General features: G+C 33.5%; 1 protein-coding gene across 1 annotated transcript in view; it reads left to right on the top strand.

Annotated features, from left to right (window-relative positions):
* The window catches only part of CSMD1 (CUB and Sushi multiple domains 1), a gene marked incomplete at its 5' end in the record, with an annotated part of 865314 nt that overhangs the window by 640697 nt on the left and 203307 nt on the right, over positions 1-21310 (top strand). Inside the window, 2 exons of the mRNA XM_018088901.3 lie at positions 4907-5076; positions 11452-11608. Coding sequence (XP_017944390.2) covers positions 4907-5076; positions 11452-11608 — 327 coding nt within the window. The remainder of the gene's footprint in view (positions 1-4906; positions 5077-11451; positions 11609-21310) is intronic.

Genomic DNA, 21310 nt, shown 5'->3' with positions numbered 1-21310 from the left:
TTAGAGTTTGTACATGAAACCGTGCTTGAGTCTGGTCGTGTTGTGTCTGCCATGCAGAAATCATATCCTCAACTTTAGAGAGCTCTCAATGACTGTGGAGAAACCCTAAGTTTTTGCTATCATTTGATTCAGTTTTATCTGTGATCCCTTTAGCTCCTGTATTAATGTTGCATAACCATCCTACTGGGTAATAGTATTGTCCAACAGAAACATAAAAAATTATTGACTGTCTGAGCTCTGCTTCTTCTCATATTTTATGAACTGCTGCACAATTTTGTAAATACAAAAGAGATTTTCTGCACTCAACAGAGTGCTTTGTGTCAGAGGAGCCCTTAAACTGACAATGTACTACTTTTATTTGATCTCTGCTTTGGAGATCTGCTTAAAATTCTGTCAAACCTTTTAGCAAGATATATGAAAGAAAAATAGTAAAGCAAACTTTTCCATTAAACAAAGTTATTGTTACATTTTACATGAACTGTATTTCAAAGCAATTCAAGAATCCCTGAGTTTTGTTTGTATTACAGTTTGTGTTCGTATTCAGGAAGTGTTCAATGATCTTCAAAAGATGTACCCTCTGCAGTTTCCTTTTATCATATTTCAAGTGAGACAATGAAAGAAGAAAAAACAGTTACTTATGTAATTGGAATTTAAGTGACTTTATTAAGCAGAAGAACAAACAATCAGTTCAAGTACCCTTCCAGACTGATTACTCTCACTGAAAGGGAATAAAAGAAGAGTTTGATAAAGCAGCATTTTTCAGTCTGCTACAGTCCTTAAAAAGGTTATAACCGAGAATTCAGAAACTGTAGTTAAAAATAAAGCATTTCCTCCTGTAAAACCTTTTATGTGTGGAGATGGATGGTTTAGAATCAAAAAGAATATACTTTTTGAATTCTAAGGTGGGTATTTTTGATTTATAATAAATAAATAAAATTAACTTTAAAAGGCACACAATATTCAAAAGTTGTAATAGGGGACTAGATTAATCTGCTTTTATTTACTTTCCACGTTTTGAAACATAGAAGCAGTAACATATAGATTTTTTCTTTAAAAAGAAGATGAGTTTAAGGATCTTGTCTTGGGTGCTATAGTTCAGCAGACTTCCATAGCTTGGCAGATTTGGGAAGTGAAGATTCTAAATGGAACCATGTAAGCAGCTGATATTTAGAGAACAAATTTTGTTTATTACATTCGATTTTAAGTTATTTAACAAGCAATTTAGATGTGTTTTAGTATGACAAAAGCCTCTTAATTTTACAGATCTTATCAAAACACAGTAGGTGCTATTTCATGTTACTTCTGCAAGAATATGCCTTCTTTCCTTCCTTCCTTCCTTCCTTCCTTCCTTCCTTCCTTCCTTCCTTCCTTCCTTCCTTCCTTCCCTCCTTCCTTTCCTTCCTCTTTCTCTCAAACTCAAAGCAATTGTCTATAAGTTGCAACAATCCCCCTATATCCTTCCTAGAGAAAAGTCTCTCCTATACATGCAAATGGAAGCTTTTGTCCTATGTCCTCTAATGATTTTTTCTTTTCTTTCATGGTTTTCTAATTCACTGGGGTTTTTTCATTTATTTTTCTGTTTTTTGCTCCAAGCAGACTTTTGTGCATATTCTCTGTTGAAAAATATCTTGGATTACATATATTTTCATTTTTTGATTAATTTGAAATACATAAATTGAGAACTGGATCTTTATTGTTTAATCTACAGATTCAATTTAGGTGCCTCTGACCATATTGATAATAAAAAAGCTAGAACTTTGAATCAATTTATTTTGTATCTTGAAAAATCAAATGGATTAATACAGAAACAAAGGAAAGGTAGACATGCAACATAAAGAAGGGATCTCTATTGCGTCAAAATACATATTTCAGTGCTGCCTCTTTGTACATCAATTTGTTATATCATATGCGGATTTTATGTTCTTAAATTGTACCTGTTATACTAGTCTAAGCAGATCAGATGACCACACTAGGAAATATGTTCCTTTTCTTTAAAGGCTACAGCTGGAGGAGCTAGTCCTGAAAATACTATTTACATAGAGCATGTTCAGTGGGTATGTTATGGAATACCTGTTCAACTAAATTCACACTGAATTTTCCCACACAAGGTTGTGGACCAAAGTATGAAGACAGAATGATGGAGAGAGTAATTACTTTAAGATCAGTAAAGATTATTTGTCCTGGAAAACTCTATACTTCTCAATGTTTGCATAATTTAAAATTTATAGATACTAATACTAATACAGTGGATTTTTATCGAAGAAGAGTGCATATGATTAATATTCAGTGAATTATATTCAATAAATGAAATTCGAATCAGTTACAAAATATTTTTCTCATGTGGGGAAATAAGAAATCTTTTCTCTTTTGTCTCTCTGGGCTGTGGATGCTCCTGATGGGGGCGAGGTGAGGGGGAGTTTGACAGACATTCTGTCAAGATGAAGGCAGGTCTCAGAAGGAATCTGGAAGGCGTTGAAGTAAGGAAATGTCCTCTGTAGTCAAGAACTAAAGAGCTCTTTCAAGATCACATGATAATATTTGTCTGCTTAACTTGAGACACTAAAATCAGTAGTTATTCATAGAATACATGCTAGATACAGAATATTGCATGACATATTTCAAGATTGATTGGGAGTTTTTTACTTCTTAGTTACTATAGGTGGATAAGCCATATCACTTCTTTGAACTTCTGTGGCTTGATCTTTCATCAAGAATGTAAGAGATGTGGCTTCATTTCCTTTGTTTATGTAAAAGAATTTTAAGTTGTATCTGGTCCTTGCTAGCAGAATCATCATGCCATTGTTGTTAAACACTGTTGTTCATTTTGCATAAAGAGGATCAATCGGAGGCGATTCAAATGGATGTGAACATGAATATATTTTTCTAGTCTAGTACTTCGGTGCTCACAGGGTTACTGTGTTGTTTCATGAGTTATTTCAGAATTTTATTTCCCAACTCTTTAATGTTTGTATTTCCTCAAAGTGTTCTTTCTCCCCTGTTTAATGCCCTACCCATTTTGCTAAAGAGGTTAGTCAACACTGTGTGACTGATTTTCTAATCTCTTTGTGAGAGAGGATAGGCAATGCATGTTCAAATCCCCAGAGTCAAAGTGAATTGAATTTGGGTGTCACACATTCTGGCTGCACATGCTACTACATAAAAAAAGCAGCAGTATCAGCTACTGTGAATATTTTTAAAGAAAAAGCATGACTTCCTATACCACTAGGTAAAATGTTACGGCCTTGAAGGGGAGAGATGCCTTTGCACAAACTTTTCCTGCTGAAAAGACCAGGCTTGGTATTGTGGTTCATGGCTGCTCTTTGAATTCCTGGTCCCTCATTACGTGAAGTGTGGTCATGACGTTCTGGATTGCAGTGTGCAAAAATGGTTAGAAAAAACACTCAGTTGAAGTCCTTGGCATAAGGTCCTTAAACATGATCTGTGACATGTTTTGTATAAATTGAGGAAGGGGAGTTGACAAAGAAGGCTTGATTTCCTTTGGAAACCTCTTTCTGGGGTCTGTGTCAGTGATTTACTGACTGGCAGAGGATGAGCTAGGAAACTTGACTGGTCAGAGGACACGAGTAACCATTTGTCACGATAATGAAGGGAATGGTGGAGCCTGATGAAACTGCATAGCTGTCAGATATTTGCAATATATTTGCACTGAAAACAGACTGTAGTTTTATAGCATGGGTTAGAGGTATATGGGTGCCAACTTGAGCTCAGAGAATTTTGCAATGTAATTGAAATTCCTCAAATAAATAAATGTTTTAATGTCATATGAAGCCTAAAAGTCTATTTAACATTTTTAGAAAGAATTCAGATTTGTTTCTAAACCTATTGCTTCATTGTTGAGGCATATCTGTTGATTTACAATTATATGTTAATTTATTATTATTTTAACTGTTATAACAAGTTCTTCACAAACTCGGAATGAGATCTAAATGATGTTTAGGTCAAAATAACCCAATATATTTTATCCCTAGACTGAACAATGAGATGAAAATATCAATCTTGTGCACCTTAAAAAAAGTTGTAGCTTAATAGTTGGTACGTTAATGCATTTTCAAGCATTTTGAATATCCGTTTGAACAAGACCAATATTATTTTCTATCTGTCTGGATGTTTTCATTTATGTGATGAAATTTATGTTGCATATTTGGAATAATTATTCTAGTTTTTGTTCTGAATTCAAACTGATTTTATGGGCTGGAACATACCACTCCTCCTATACCTCTTTATTTTCTTTACTGGGGAGCTACAACAAAAGAATGTCTAATGAAAGTGTTAATAGATGCTTACTACAAATAACTGTGAAAAAGACTCATCCTCTCTTTACCCAGAAAAGAAAGGATTGGTCTGCTTAGTCCTGACTAATATAAATAAATGTTTGTTTGTTTTTTAGTTTTTTGATTTTATTCCAGGTAGAGAAAAACGTGTTTGAATTATCTTGATTTATTGTCAGATTCTTTTTTTTTTTTCCCAGCAGCTTATTGTCTGCTTTTTCTAATACTTATTTGTAAAGCTGAATGCGGAAGTAAAATGAAAGTTATGTTTATTTCAAATGTTGCCACAATGAGTATATCTCAATAAAATATCCAATGTATATAGTATCCAGGCTAACCTGCATTATTGCCTAGTCTGGTGGGAGGAACAAGGGATAAATTGAAGGTAAAAGCAGATAAGTGCATATAATAAACAGACTCAGTGAAATGCAGGAGATAGTAACTTTGATAGGGTTTCTAGGAGTTGTTCTTTCAGATATCTGGTAGAAATATACTTTTCCTAGATAGCCTGTTAGAGTTTTCATAGGGTTTAAATATTGCTACTAATAACCCATATTTTCTTGAAATGGATAATTCACTTTTTTTTTTTCTTTTTTACATGTGTCTGTTTTCTTTAGCTGAATGTGGAGCAACTGTCTCTGGAAATGAAGGAACATTGTTGTCTCCAAATTTTCCATCTAATTATGACAACAACCATGAATGTATCTATAAAATTGAAACAGAGGCTGGAAAAGGGATCCATCTTAGAGCCAGGAGCTTTCAGCTGCACGAGGGAGATATTGTTAAGGTAATAAGAAAATAATTCCACTTTCTGTCATGTTAAACATTCACAATGCATGAACAAATCTGGTTTTAGTGCCAGTTATCTTTATTTTCATTCCACTTTCTGACACAAAATTAATGAATTCTCAGTGGATAGCATCACTTCCTTTATACTAGAGTCAATACTAGATGCAAAGAAACTATAGGTTTGAGAGTTCAATTACATTTCTAGAAGTATTAGACTGTTTAAAGTGGTTCAAAATGTAAAAAGAAAACATAAAATGTGAACTTGGAATTTGAATACATAGTATTATTTTATGTTTGCAGCAGTACTTATAAGTGCAGCACAGAGATTTTTTTTGTTGTTGTGAACAGAACCATTGGGGTTTTTTTTCAAATAATTAATTTACTCATTTAAGTAGAGAGAAGCTAACTAACATGGTGGCATTGACTAAATCTGTACTTATAGATGTCTTTCATTCTTTTAAATTGCAGATATAATTTAAATATCAACCTAAATATCCATAGATTTTGAACATATGCTTTTCTACAGCATGGCCATAATTTGCCTGTTCTTAATAATGACTGCTACATTCTTGTACTGAAAATCATGACATTTATCTGAAGTGTTGACCATACATGAAATTAGTCTTTCAAATTTATGTCTCCAAATTTTCAGTTAATTAATACTTAAAATCACAAAGTATTCAGCAACTTCCTTTCTGGAGATATCCCAGTACACCATTTAACATGTTAGAAATTGCTGTCTACATTTCAACCTTGATTTTTTTGTTTTGTTTTTTTTTTTTTTATTTGCACTGAATGCTTCCCACAGGCTTTTAAAGATACCATTATTACAGATCAAATTTTGGTGACTATATTTTTATCCATTTTGTCATCTTAAAAGATTAGTTATGTAATGGAGTGTGACAATTCAATTCCATGTTAGACATTTCCTGCAAAGAACAAGGCATTTAGAGATAGGATAAGGTGAGGAGGGAAAAAGAAAAAATCTTCATTTTAATATGGATGCTTGTATCTTTGTTATTATATCTGTTCTTTTCAACAAGTACAGGCTGCATTTGACCATGAAATATGCAAAGTTTTGAGAATCCCCCAATAATATCCAAAAGTTGCAATAAAAGGAACGGCATTTTCTCCATCTTTACCCACTAAATTATTGATGACAAAATCCTCCATGCTTGTGTGACCACCATGTATAAAACACTACAAGACTTTGGCCTATGGATTTGCTTTTAGATCAAAGAGAATTGAGTAGGTGAGCAAAATATGTGGTCTATATTGTCCTTTGTTCCCATTACCTGTGGTCTGACAGTGCAGATCCCCAAAGGTATTTTTGCTCTGAACAGATGTATCAGACAAGAAAGAACTTAATTGCCCACTGAGTTGCTTGAATGTGATACATAAGTCTCCCAGAAGCTTTGCACATATATGGTTTATAAATAATTTAATAAACTGCCTAAAAAGCAACAACAAAAAACCCTTAGAAAATCCTAAAGAAACATTCAAGAAACTCAATTATCCTTCAGAACATTTCATGAGTAATGTTGAGCATACTTAATGATACTCCCTGGAGATATAAGAAAGATTTGCCTGAAAGAAAGCTGTTCTGAGCAATCTGTTACATACAGTCTTCTTTCATAGATCTGTTAGCACAATACTCCTGAGGATCCAAAGGAAATAAAGGCAAAATTATGCTGATGTCTGAACTACAAGACCTGTTCTCTAATTCAGAGTCAACTGGCACTGCACAGCTGCCATTTATGCAATTAAGCTCTCTTCCACTATAGTCTCTCTATAACCTGCACTTATGAAAATAAAGTCTATTTCCTTTCCATTCCCATGCCAGGATGTCCTTTTACATATTTCCATTGGAATCAGTCCTTTGGCAGGGTAGTGGATGTCAAAGTTGCTTTCTCTACTATCTGCATGCAAAATATGAGCAAAATATGTTATAAACACTGGCCTTGTATTTTATGCCTCCATCGAAGAAAGCCCCAAGATTGCCTTGCAGGCAGCTTGCAAGGGATACACTAAGGCTTAAAAATACTTAAAAATACTTAAAAATACTTATAAACCTTGTGCTGAAATATAGAGCATTTTCCCAGCTGAATGTCTTACTCTATTTTAAAGGAAAGATATTTTCATACGTAATGTTGCATTGGATGGAGGTGCCCATACTTGGGCAGTGGGGCTGCAGGGCCACTCTGTGAGGGGAGGCCGGAGTTGCCCCGTGCCGGACACAGTCAATTCCATCCGTCTCTGACCCACCCGCTGCAAGGCATGGCTGAGCCCACAGCCAAGGCAGGGGAGTGGCACTGGGGAAACACATGTAAGAAAGAGCAAAAAATGTTGCTCAGTAGTGTGTGATAAAGAGGACTGAATCAAAACTGAAATAATAATGTAATAATCCCAAAGTCAACCCACCAGGAGTGTCAGACATTCCTGGTCACTATTTGTTTGAGGTGAGATCACTAAGAACTCCATGAGGATGTAATGAAGGGATTTTGAAATTTATATGGGAATAAGCAAAACAATGACAGCAAACTATACAGGATTTATTTCCCAAGTCATCAAAGCAACATTTTAAAAGCATTTCCCTTTGGGGTGATTTTAAGCCATAAAGATCTCCGCAATTAAGGAAATCAGCTAAGCTCAGTTGTAAGGAATTTCCTTTTACTGTCAGAATTAGAAAGTGGACTTTAGGAAAATCTAACCAGCATTTCCTTCTCCTTCAGGTGAGTGTTTTACATTCCCACAGCAGGTGCACATACATTAGTGCTGTTACTGGAGCATTTCACCTATGAATAACTGTAGCACTGTCTTCTTCTTTTGTCTGAATGTTTTAACCCCAGCTAGTAAAGCAAATACTTCCCTTTTATTCCTCACAAACATTTAGGTGAAATGGGGCAACTCTGAATGCTCTGGCTAAATTTATCCTAGTGCTCCAAACAATGCTGTGATCATTCCCTGCTGTCCCCGAGACCAGTTTCTGCAGTTTGACTACATCTGTAATGTAGTCAAATCTCTTTAATCTTATACAACGAGATGACTCATTCAAACTGTCTCTCATTCCCTGGCCTATGCAGCTCCTACACTAATGCCTTCTAGGGGAAGATTTGTGAGGGTGTTAGTAAGTTCGCATTAAATGTGTTCCAGATGTACTGACAATAAATATTGTGTAGACAATCAAGTTGCAGTGACTGGACTCCTACTGTGTCACTATTTACTTGCTTTGAAAATATAAACTACCTGCAGCTGTATATATTCAGCTTGGTATTCAAGTGGGAATATTGAGTCTGGATATTGAGACTGAAGTACACATGGTATAGCATATAATTTGCAAGATTATTTCTGGCAACAATAAGACTACTGCAGGAGGAAGGGTCAAAACTATCACTTTCAAGAAGAATGCATGCAGGTTAATGACTGTAATTTGTGGGCAAAGTGTTCTATAGCTCTGACAAAATTTGAACTTGAATTAGCGGGAGAGAAATTTGAATTCCTGTAAAGTAATAGAAACAGTCTCACCATTTTGAAGGGCATATGGCAAAACTGAGTACTTGGATTATCTCTTTATTTTGAAGCTTATCTTCCTCACTTGCTAACACTTCATCCTCCTGAACTCCCTGTTTTAACTGCCACTTGAAGTTTCATAATTCTTTGAAGTGGCTACTTATGCTGAAATCTTTAAATGCAATCACAGTGAATTTGTTAGGGGTAAGAGGAAAACCAGAAGGTAATATTCCATCATTCATCCATTTGGCTAAATAGACCTTCTTTTCTTCATGACAGTGCATACAATTGCAGCATGTGAATTATATTTCAAATGTATTCTCCCAAATGACTTAACATACACACTAAATATGAATAAATAATGATAATGTCTAGACTAGTTTATTAAATGTATTCTCTGCGTCTAGAGTCAATCACATATGACATGACACAAAGGTTGCACACAAGCTATCTGTTGGAAATGATCCTTGGCCCACAATAATTAGCATGGCAAAGAATTATAAGGCAAAAAGTTGCTTCTTTTCTAGGGTTGGTTCAAACAACTTTTCAGTATAAACAAGGGAGATTCAGTGCTTGTATTTGTTCATTAACACTGTTTCAGTTATTAGAGTAGATATGTACTTACTTATGGCTGTAACGTTAACAACAGCTGGACAAGTGTCACAGGTACAAATTGTGGCAGGTTTTGGCAGGTACAGGTACAGATTGTGGCAGGCTGCTTTCACACAATGTCTCTTATCTAATTTTAATTTAATAAAACACTGATTTATTTGTGTATGGATTAATCTTGAGAGATATTATTATTTAATTTATTAATCCTCAGGTGGAAAGAGTGTCTGTAACAGTCAGAGAGGCAGAATACTGTTGGAACAAGATGTCTAAGGCACAATTGTAGTATTTACATGGCGGTTTTGTTTTGTTTTATAGAAGAAAAAACACTTTTTAAAAATAGGTAGCATTTTTAATTAATTACAATTAATAGAACATTCCATTCAAAGTATTATCTCATGAATCAAGTATAATGTATCTGTGGAAATAAGTCTTATGGGGAACAAATGCTTATTTACTTTGTACAATAGATTTCCACCTCTGACAAATAAAGCGTAATCAGTCCATGGAAGTGATCTGTAGTTCTGTCCCACAACAATGGTTAGAATCTTGAAAGTAATTTTTCAGATACTTTTAGCACAGCTTAAAGTCATATTTCTTCCAAGAGGTATACATTGAATATGTGTTACTGCATGTATGAGTATTAAATAAAATTGATTGTATCTTCTGATACATCCCCTCTATGTGATAAAAGACAAACTTTGCCTTAGTAATAAGGATCTATTGTTCTATCAATGGTTAGCACAATATATTATTTTTCAAAAGCTTATTTTGGAGAAATTAATTACTTATATCTATGTATGTTTATTAAAATAAATGTATACTTTTGTCTTAAAAAATCTTTTACATGTTGTTTTTTTATTTTATTTTGTTAATATTGACACTTGAGAGGAACATGGTACTTTCAAGACATGTATCTATATTGATGGCATGCCAGTATTTTCTCCACAGAGAAAATAGAACTGCTTTTAATTGTTGGTCGTCACCTACAAATGTTGCAATGATCTGTCCTCTTAAAATATGCCTTTCTAAATTTCATTGATAGATCTAACTGGACATTCAAATAGGAAGAAGTGTCTGTGACTCAAATGTAACAATTTATACTGTTAAATGGATAATTTTCTACCTCTGGTTGGAATCAGTATAAATCCTCACTGTACCACAAGGTCTGCAAGTGGAGAGATGAAGATCCAGAGCTTGAAATATTTACTGTAATTGTAACTTTTGCAGTAGTTGTCTGTAGTCACTCTAGGACATATGAGATAAGGGCAAATTATCTTTCATATCAGAAACCAGCTATCCAAATTCGTTACTTGCTTTTGTATAAGCATTGACATGATGCTTCATGTATAGTGTATATTTACACATTTCATCTTGCTTATTTTTTCCATGAGAAAGTACAGGCAATTTATTTAATTTAAAGAAATTAGCTTTTTAAGTTCATCTTGAGGAAAAACAAAACAAAACAAAACAAAACAAAAGCAGAGAAGGTTATTTTCTCACTTTGTGGCTTTCAAGGTTTTGCAATAAGCAAAAAAAATTTTAACCTCCGAGCCAATAGTTTATACTTGTCCTGTGTTTGTGACTATTTAAAAGGGCATTCTTATTCAGTCTAGAATTTCAAAAAGCACAAATATTGTTGATATTGTTGATTTTGTACTCCATTGAGAGTTTTCAATAAAAAGACATGTTAAATAAGGACATCTCCACATTAGTTTGTAAATAGACTCACATATCTTTTTGAAGACGTCTCTTTCCTTGTTAAAACCTATAGTAACCCAAAAATTGCTGCAGGCTTAGAATCTGAAATAAAAGGTGACAGATTGACTGTAATACCTCAGCTCTGCTGTTGATATATCCAGACAGGAGGGAACAGCGTAGGCTGTAAGGGTTTACTTTCAATGGTGATTTCAGAACTTATACTTCTGTTGGCCTTTGTGCATAATCATGAAAAACAATTTGAGTTTATGAAACCTCAGAAGATAAAGTTGTATATAAATATTAATTTCTTTCAAGATGAGCTCTCAAAACTGAAAAGGAAAAAGACTCTAAAACACCTCAAGGGAGACAGAATACTTTAGTTTTCACCGAACTGTATAACCAAGGGATGTGTACTTCACAAAACAGAAACATTAAGTTTTGGGGGAAACTATTGGCAATACATAGCTAACTTTGGAAATTTTGTATACTGGTAAACTAAAGTTTTTCAAATATTTAAATTTGATGTCCAGTTTCATACTGTTGTTTCTTCAAGGTGTATGATGGAAAAGACAGTTCTTCACGCTCTCTGGGAACCTTCACCAAAAATGACATGATGGGAGTTACCCTTAATAGCACCTCTAACCATATGTGGATAGAATTTAATACCAATGGATCTGATACTGACCAAGGATTTCAGCTGACCTACACAAGTAAGTAGTTCATAAATATGGTCTCATTGATTACTTTGTGGGGAAATGTTTATTTCTTAGCTCTAGTGATTCATCATGGAATGTTGAAGATAGTTTCATCTGTGGTTAAGAGACTGAGCTTCACTTGTCTACATGACTACATAGGTGTTAGTAATTTAAGAATGTTGCTAAAAGCAAAATTGTAACTTTTTAAATTTAACATGATTATTTTTAAGACTTAGCAGTGGGGTTTGAAGAGGAGTGAATAGTGAATTGTGACATGTGGGTTGAATATATTAGTATTACATTGTAGCAGCAAACATATAGACAGCTAATTTTCAAAATGGAAAATTCAATGCCTGCAGTCAGATATTAAAAAAAAAATAAAAGAGGAAAAGGAAAAGAAAGAAAAAATGAGAATAAAAGAATACTGTACCTGGGTACACTCTTAATGTGTCCTGACTGCTTGTCAGGATCAATGTGAAGTATGCTGGAAGGAGACCTGAGTGAACAAGTTTTGACAAGTGAGTACACTTGTCCCACAGACTAATGCAACTAATTGAATCAATTTTACTGCAAAACAATGAGTCTTTAGTGGGGAATAACTTTGTGGATAAATAGTTTGATTCCAACACACGTAAAGACATATTTTGTGCAGGTTTCAAGGAATGTCCAAGTTTCCTTTGCCTTGAATTTATTGCCTTTTACATTACTTTCCATGAGCTGCTGTTGAATCCTGCAGAGCAGAGCACCACAACATACTGTGGTACAGAAATGTAATCATAGCTCTTTCTAGTAGATCTGCTCATTTCCCTTTGGACTGGAGCAAGCTGTGGAATAAGCAGAAATCATTCACTTCCCCTTCTGTCTTTCTGCTGTGCATGGTAAATCTCAAATTTTATCATTGCACCCTTAGAGTTTTTTTCGTACAGAACCACAAAAGAACCACTAGGGAAATCTACTCTGCTTTGCCTAGAGAAACCATAGAATTTTTCCTTTGAAAAAAAAAGGAACCAAACACCTGTTTAGAAAATAATCTTATTTTAAGGGTTCTGGTTTCAAGGGTCTTGAATCAGTTCCTTTCAAATCCTACTTCAGTGATCAGTTCCACCTACTGTTGAGAAACATATTATTTAAAGATGGAATTTTACCTAATTTCTACATCCAATAGCTTGATTTTGTTGCACTTACTTTGCAATTCTAATAATATTTGCTCTCTTGTGCCATATTTTTCTGTGTAAGGCAAGATATGATAATTTGTGTCTTAAGGCTTTTTTTCCTGACTGATTGGTTTTGAATCTGTTTTCTGTTCTTCCAAGTATTTTCACACTGTGTAGTGTAGATAGAATTTGACATAGTCTTTTAATGGTGATCTTAATACTGTGTAGAGAAGCAAAATTCAGTTTCCTATGTCTTCATAACATTTTACTTTTCTTTTTTTTTTTGTTTCCAAGTATCTAATTTATTTTATCATATATGATCAATTTGCAGCCGTTCATGTTGAAAAGCTTATCTATAATGACTTTTCTTCTTACTTTCTCTCACATAAGATGTCCCCATTTGTAAATACAGTCTAATTCCTTACATTACTACAGTATTTTTGGGAGCTAAATTCAATATAATAAATTTTGAGATAGTAACCATCTCACTAGGTGATTTCTATCAACTATAACTGTTATTTCCAAACTCTTCAGTGTGGGACTTTTCAGCTTTTATAATTTTTTAAAATTTTTTTTATAATTTACAATGTTCTGAAAACTGGTTGCAGTGCCAACTCACATACTTTTTCTGAAAGAGTCTAATCTGGTAATATCTTAACGATTAGATATACCCGAAATTTATACTCATTATTTGATGGGTTTGGAATTTTTGGTACAGTTCCAATTCAGTTGCTAAACAATTGTGTCCATTTTCCATTTGGTAAATACATCAAACATAAAGTGATAATTATATTTTTGGATTAAAAAGTCTGTGGTTTAAAGCTGGAATTAACTTCCCTGAAAGATTACTCTTCAGTTTGTTTATTCAATTTTCAGATTGAAATATAATTGCAGATACTTTAAAATCACTAAACCAAAGAAAAAATTAAAAGGGTGCTAAAATATTGTCTCACTGAAGGAAATGAGAAATATACATGAGTGAATGAAACTGAGTAATGAATAACATAAGATTGTTAGAGAGAGACAGGAGAAGTGATGATCTAATAAATATAGTGGTAAATTAGTTTGAGTTACTTCCTGTCTGGTTGCTGGCTTTTTGCTACCCACAGGGCATCATCAATTGCTGCCCTTAATTGTTGGTCTTTGTAGTACTTTTCTTCCTCTTAATGCTATTGAAATTAAGAAATTACACTGCAATGGGTTATTAAAAAGACTATTATGTTTACTATTTCATTTCTGTGCAACTACCTTTCCACCTTTTTTGATATTGTGAATTCTGAAGATAATGCTAAATTTAAAAATACAGCAGAAGAAAAAGCTAATGATTCATGAGAACAGAAATGAGGATAAAGAAACTTTGATCTCTGTACAGAATCTCATTACTGACATAATAAAACCAAATTCTATAAATTTAGAATCTGAGATGTTTGTATAAATTGTAGACATGAGAATATAAGCAGATATTAAAAGGAAATCTATAAAGGATTCAAGTTCTAAATGAAATCTGATGATCTACAGCTACAAGATTGTTTCAAGGAAATGGGTTTAACCCAAGAGATAGAGTTACTAGAAAGGATCATAAAACATCTGTACTCTTTCTCATCTTAACTCTTTTGAGAAACTAAGAAAAATTTTGACTAAAGAATAAGATTATAATGATTTTATTTAAGGAAACTGCTTCAGAAAAATGAAGAATATTTTAACCTAAGATTGGTGGGGTAAGTTTGAATAAGAGTCAATGAAACTGTAATATGAGCAATAGATGAATCTGACTCTACCAGAGGAGAAGAAAGACAAGAGGAACAAAGAAGAAAACTTTTCTACTTTGTGTAAAACAAGTTTATATAAAGCCACTTCCTTATCATGTGCTAGGAAGAATAATGGAAAGTGTCTGTTCACTTATAGTATCTCTCCTGTTATCACAGGGAACTGTGAATATCTATATTTCAGTGCTGAGGAAATGATGACAGCAGTTTCATGGGACTAAATTTTTTTACTTGAGAATGATCTCAGATTTCAATAGATTATTCCATCATAAATGTTGTTTCAATTACATAGGAAAGTCTGTAAGTATGAGAAAGTGGATTATTTTAGTCTTAAGAATGAAGCCAAAATTGTATAAGTTTTCCCTAATGTTATTTCTTGCTCCTCTCAAACAGAATTTGCAAAAATAGCAAAGTTTTTCTTTGCCCGGGTCTCCAACAATTTTTTTAGTTTTTAACCATTATGGGAAGTGTTTGTAAAATTCAAGAAACCAAAAAAGAACTTTTAAGATGGCTTTAATTCCCTAAGAATAGAGGACATTAGTAGATATCTGCATGTAAAAATTTAAGTTTATGCATGTTGTAACCACAGCTGATTCATGTAGCAATTGGCTTTCTTCATTGAGAAAATGTTAGTTTATTCTTTCATAATTACAGTTTTATAATTTGGGGGATCTTTTTTCCTCTGTCTGATTAGAACTTTTCTCCTTGAGACACTTCTAGTTTGTGGGGAAGAGATGTAGATGTAGGAATTCCCACAGCTGGACCTACTTTTCCTGTTCATTGCTCGGTTAGAAGATTTGGCCATTCCGGTATAAAGATGACAGTGCTTTGTGCTGTCATGTCAGTAGCATTTAATGTTAAAATGACATTTAGATAAAAACGAAATCTTATTGATGCCACACGCTGACAGGCAGAAAAAGCAAAACACAGCTGTCTGGTAGAAGTAACAGACTGCAACTTTAAATAAGAAGAAATGCAGTACTGCTTCTGAATAACAAACAGGCAGTCTCCCTGCTGTCTCTAACCACTCCTCTATCAGTCCTGACACAAGAGGAACTTTAACAGTGGCTGTTTTCACTTATCATGCAGAGAACTGAACTTACTCTGACTTGTGTCACGAATGCTTCCTTGCTTCTGTTTAATCCTCATTCCTTGAACTCAGTAGTCTCACTTAGTACTTTTCTGCACTAAAATAATCTCTGCACACTTTAGCACACATCTCATATACAAATGTTCTGTGTATGTTTTTTGAGTACTGTATATGTTTTTTGAGTACTGCCTAACGCTGTCTACTGTATGATATATATATGGATGCACAGATCATAGATCACTGAGCTCTATAGTATATTTCACAGTTTTCTCAGTTCCCAAACATTTGAGAAGAAAACACTCTTCCCTTCACAGTATCAGCTTGAAATCTCAAACTCATTTCTTCTCATGGTACCTGATGATAGGCAACTATATTCATGATGCCATCTACCCACGTATCCTGGTGTTATGATGTGTAAGGAATTCTACCACTGTGTAGAATTGCTCTCTGTGCTCTCCTCAGACCTGCAGGTTTTTACAAGGTCTCTTGCACTGGCAGTTGCCTGTCTGAGCATGAAGTTGCTTTTGGACCTTATACAAACATCTACTTTTTTTAGGAGCAGCTTATCTAGCACTCTATGGCAATTTCATGCTCCCTCAGTCCTATGCAGTAAATAATAGAAGCAAAAGCTTCGCTTATCTGCAGAATAAACCTTAAAAAACATTGTGAGGAGTCAGTGGAAGGGTCCATCCAGAAATACTGACAGACATTATCTGTAGGAACATGGTCGGCTGCACTGGGCCACTTAGTACTATGTTCTGCCTCACAATAGAATCTTCTGTGTTTCAGAAACATGCAGAACAGAGTTTATAAAGTCTGAAAACCATTTAGAAATTTGTGGTATGCTCTGCAGCTAGATTTAGCTTTCTGAAGGCCTTTCACTGACCTGTCTCTGATTTACTGCTATAGATTAAAAATTAAATTCCATGTTAGTTCCACAACACTTGTCTTTTATTTTATCCTACATTTCCTTGTGATGTGAAATTAAATATTCTTCTGCATTTCTGTGCTAAGATAGAAATGAGCGCTGGAAAAAAATCTCACTAAGGATTTGTCTTTTTTGAGAGTGCATGTTATGTAGGCACAAATCATAACTTAATAGTAACTTCCTCGTATTTTGAATCCATGACCATTTCTTTCACTGAAAACAGACTTCTACATGGCTATTATTACTTCAGAGTAGTTCAGACCTGTGAGCTGTGCTCCGTTCCAAGAGCTTCTGCAGATTTAGGATTGTGCATAGATGGACTTTTTTAAATGTAGGTTTTAATATTTTAATTTGCATTTCTCATCTTCTATATTTAGAAAGCATAGTTAGTAGCTTTAAAATATTCTTTTCATTGGCCTTAAGATCTACTCTTCAGTTTAAGAAAACAAATTTTCTAATACATTTCTCAGACATGATGCAGTGGTTTGGCATTCATAGTATTCTGTTATTGTTCTAATTTTCAGTTTAAGTTCTGTATTATTATCATTCTTTAACCCTAACTCTTTCAAGGGATAGTGAAAGTGCATGGAAAGTGAATCTGAATTAGCATAATCTAAGTTTACATAAATAGTTTAAACCTGGCAAGTAATTTAAGAGAATCATGAACTGAAATTTAATTTAGTTAATTTCCTATTCTACAGTAATTGAAAATGTTAGAATGTCAGTGAAAACAATGTTCTGAAACTGCAAACTCAGACAATTACTCTGGCACATAATCAGACTCAAATTCAGGAATATGGTTGCTTTGCCTCAGGTTGTATAATGTCAGTTGAGCAGAACAATCCAGTAATGAAAAGAAGCTCTTGCAGTTTCCTTTCTGTAACTAGTCTGTATATAAGATCTGTTCCAAATAGAACCTCTACACACTGCAGTAAAAATGTAAGATGAAACTAAATAAAAATAAACAAAAGAAAGAAAATTAAATTTTCATGTCTTAACCTATGCATGCGTGACCTATTCATAGGTTCTTTAAGAGCAGTATCATTATGTAACTAATCCCAAATTAGTGTTAGTTGTATTGCATGTGTAGAAAAAACTATTCTAAAAGAAAATCCAAGTTTCAAAATTGAGAAACAAAAATTTAATTAATGTCGAAAGAAAGGCATTTTTTAGAAATATTAATTCAGTTCACTTGTGCACAAGAATGATATCCTGATTAATAACATGATCATATAGTCTCTTACCTCTTTCCTGCCACAAAGAAGTAAATTGCCTTCAGCTTGCAGTATATTCAATATATATATATATAATTCTCCCCTTCCCCAAAATCCTCAAAATCTTTCATGAGCATAAAATTGGTCTTATAATTAAGCTTGATTTGCACTTTTAATTTAAAGACATCTATGAAACTGCTGAATTTAAACTAATAAACAGAGTAGGTACCAAATATATTTTTTTCTCTAAGACAGAAACAATGAAAACCATTTCATTTGGTGAATATAGGCATTGCATGAACCTCTATTTGAAAGATGATGTTATCCCATGGTTTGCAAATGAAAATGCTGGTATATTGATGTTCTGTGGTAGGAGTACAGGCTGAACAGTCCATGGTTATTAAATTACATTCTCCAAAGAATACTTGGAGTGAAATCCAGGATTCTGTTTGAATTAAAAATGTTTGAATTAAATATACATACACAAGATGAATAACTTTAAAAAAAAAGTCGCTCTGAAATTTTCAAAAGAAAAACATTTAGTTTCCAGAACTTACGTAATTTATCATCCTTAAATCACTGAATTATCCCTCTGGGCATGGGATTAGAAAGAAGAAAGATGTTAACTATTTCTTATTTTCAATTAAGAAAAAAAAAGAGGTTGGATATGAGGTGCCGTATTGGTTGGATAAGAGATATCACACATGTGGAAAAGGTAATTTGTTAAAGGTTATTTTGATTTGGTTCTGAAAATTACCAGTTCTAGCCTGTCAAAGGTCTCCTGACTTTTCTGTGTATGGTTCAGAGATTCTCATCTGCTTAAAACAATTGGGTTTTCCCAGTGTTGTAATTCATATCTATTATCAAGAAAAGGTCTGCTTTTTAAAATCTCTTGCTATGAGGCTTAAGATGCAGTCATGTTTGCAGGTGAGAAAGAGAGAGGCTAGCAGAGTTTACCACAGTTGTCCATATGCATATGTTATTTTACATTTATATTGAAATTCTAACTTTAGAATATGAAAGTAAGATTTTTCAGTGATGCCAATTCAGGTAGGCTTCTTAAGCATATTTGTTTCATCGTAGCTATAGCATGTGACTGAAATCTGCAAGCAGATTTCAGATAAATTCATAATCTCAGAAGTGATGGTCTAAAGATTATATTACTTTAATATTAAAGAAATTATCATATTTGAAGCACTATTGAGACCTTAGTGGGAACAGTTTCCTTGAATTTATCAATAAATTTATCAATGCAAGTTCTGTCTTGAAAGACAGAAATTCTTTACTTTCGTTTCCACCTCAACCTAAACTTTTTCTCTCATATTTAAAAAAAATCTATTTCTATGAAGCCATTATAGACTTTGCCATTATATGTATGTGCAAATGGATTTAATGAATTTTAGCTGGGATTTGTTCCAAAACTTTGACTATTTCCTCTGTTTTTCACAAAAAGACTCCTGTTAGTTTGCAGTTAATACTTTCCTCTTTTCCAAGTCTTAGATGAGTAGACAGTAAAGTTACTGTAGATTTCTTCCCACTACTGTAACTACCAGAATTTTCCCATGAGCAAAAATTCCTGTCTGAAAGCTTAGAACACTTGAACAGAACTACCAGTGTCTTACTGTTCTTTACCCCTGGCCTTCTTGCCTACATTTGCTTCATGTTGAATGAGAAATTATTATTTCTTTTTTAGGATTATTGGCTCAACCCTCTCTTTTGGGAAGGAGAGGTTAATAAGCAGTTCCTTAAGTCAGGTAGATATCAGCACTTAGACACCTAAGATGATGTACTAATCCTTCTTGCAAGCTGCTTCTTGCTGCAATTCAAATGTAAGATATTCTAGGTCCTCATTGTTAATTTGCTGTTTAATTTATGAAAGTATAAACTAGAACAGTCTAATTATAAAATCTAAGCTACACAAATGTGAATATATTATTCTGTTCCATGCTTCTAATACAAAATTATAATCATATAATATATAATCATATAGTATATAATAGTGTAATATGTAGCATATAATAATATATAATATAATATATAAAGTTAGACATTTCAAATAATTTGCAGGTGCCCCTGAGATGAAAGTTTGATCTTAACTTTCTTCTGACTGATTTTTTCCTTTTAACAGCTTAGGTGTAAGAATGTGACTTTTTCTCCTCTCTTGTCATTATATTAGGGAATTATTTACATTTCAACAGATTAAACTTGGTGTCCTCGAACCTAGTAATTTTTTATAACTGAAGATTAGCAATAAATAGGAAACAGATTCTTTCAGTGATCCAAAATATGTTTCTGATTGTTTAGAACAGCAAGTTATTTTAGAATAAAATAAAGATTATTCCTTCAAAAGTTTATCCATATTAAAATCACCCTGTCAAAACTAGGTGTACATGATATATGAGCAGAATTAAGGATGAAGAATTAGAGACTATTTGGAAAAAAGATAGTTAGAAATGAATGTTATAAACCTATTTATTTTCTCTTCTTCTACTTCCATTAACTTTCTAGATGAGGAAGGTTACTTGAGACAGGATGATATAAGGTAGACAAGAATTATGTGTTTCTTATTATCTAAGTTTTTCACCACAGTGTATTCAGAACTTGATTTTCAGAATTTCTGGGCACAATACCACTAGCCAGAAAAGCAGGTTCTGTGTGCATGTTGTTCGCCTGTCAGTGTGTGAAAGAATCAACACAGTGGCAGATGATGGGATACTTTTAATTTTCAGTTCTGTCTGAACCATACTGTTTTTTACAAGCTTATAGAGTGCTTTTTCCATGTTTCAATCCACCCTTTACATTCATGGTGACTTCATTCCTCTAAGAGTGAGCATTCTAGAAAAGACTGTGAGGAAATGAATGTATTTGCAATCACTGAAGCAATTGGTATGTGTTAAGACAAGGTATCTTGCACTAAATAACACAATAAAAAAAAAGTGTGTATTTCTTCTCTTTTCCTTTCTCCTTTCTCTCAAAAAAAGGTAAGACAAGTATCTTCTAACAGGCAACCTACAGATTGTTTTTAAGTACTGTATCAGTCATTGGCTGTATCAGTCATTTCCCCACTGATTATAAAGGAGGCTTAGACATGGAGGTCCTGAAGATATTTCTCCGTAGACACTTGAATTAAAAGTTCTTAAACTCACATGGAATTTTACCTTTAATCCCTGCTTCTTATCTATGTATATTTGCACACCCATATCTTTCAAGTAGTGTTATTAATTAGAAGTATTTTCTTTCAATAAAATATGACAAGTATTTTCTTTCAAAAAATAGTCACATAAAAACTGTCTTCTACTACCTGTCTACATGTGTTTAATTTGCTTCTTAAATTTGTAATTTTTATTTGTATATGTGGATGCTGTAGCTGAAAAAAGGACAACAAAATTTTTGAGTAAGACACATGGACACAAAGAACCTGGTTTTAAATTGGTGGGGAAAGGCCTTAGAACATTTTGTAATATATCTATTACAGAAGAAATGACAGAAAAGAGTTGTTTTTCATTTTAGGCTCAAAAGACCTGTTATTGATAACATCTTCACATCTCTACTTTAATATTTTCCA

This window comes from Manacus vitellinus, unplaced genomic scaffold (genome assembly GCF_001715985.3).
Source record: "Manacus vitellinus isolate BGI_N305 unplaced genomic scaffold, ASM171598v3 scaffold_11_pilon, whole genome shotgun sequence".
NCBI lineage: Eukaryota > Metazoa > Chordata > Aves > Passeriformes > Pipridae > Manacus > Manacus vitellinus.
Note: the sequence above shows the minus strand (reverse complement) of the source record. Positions and strands in the feature narration are given on the sequence as shown.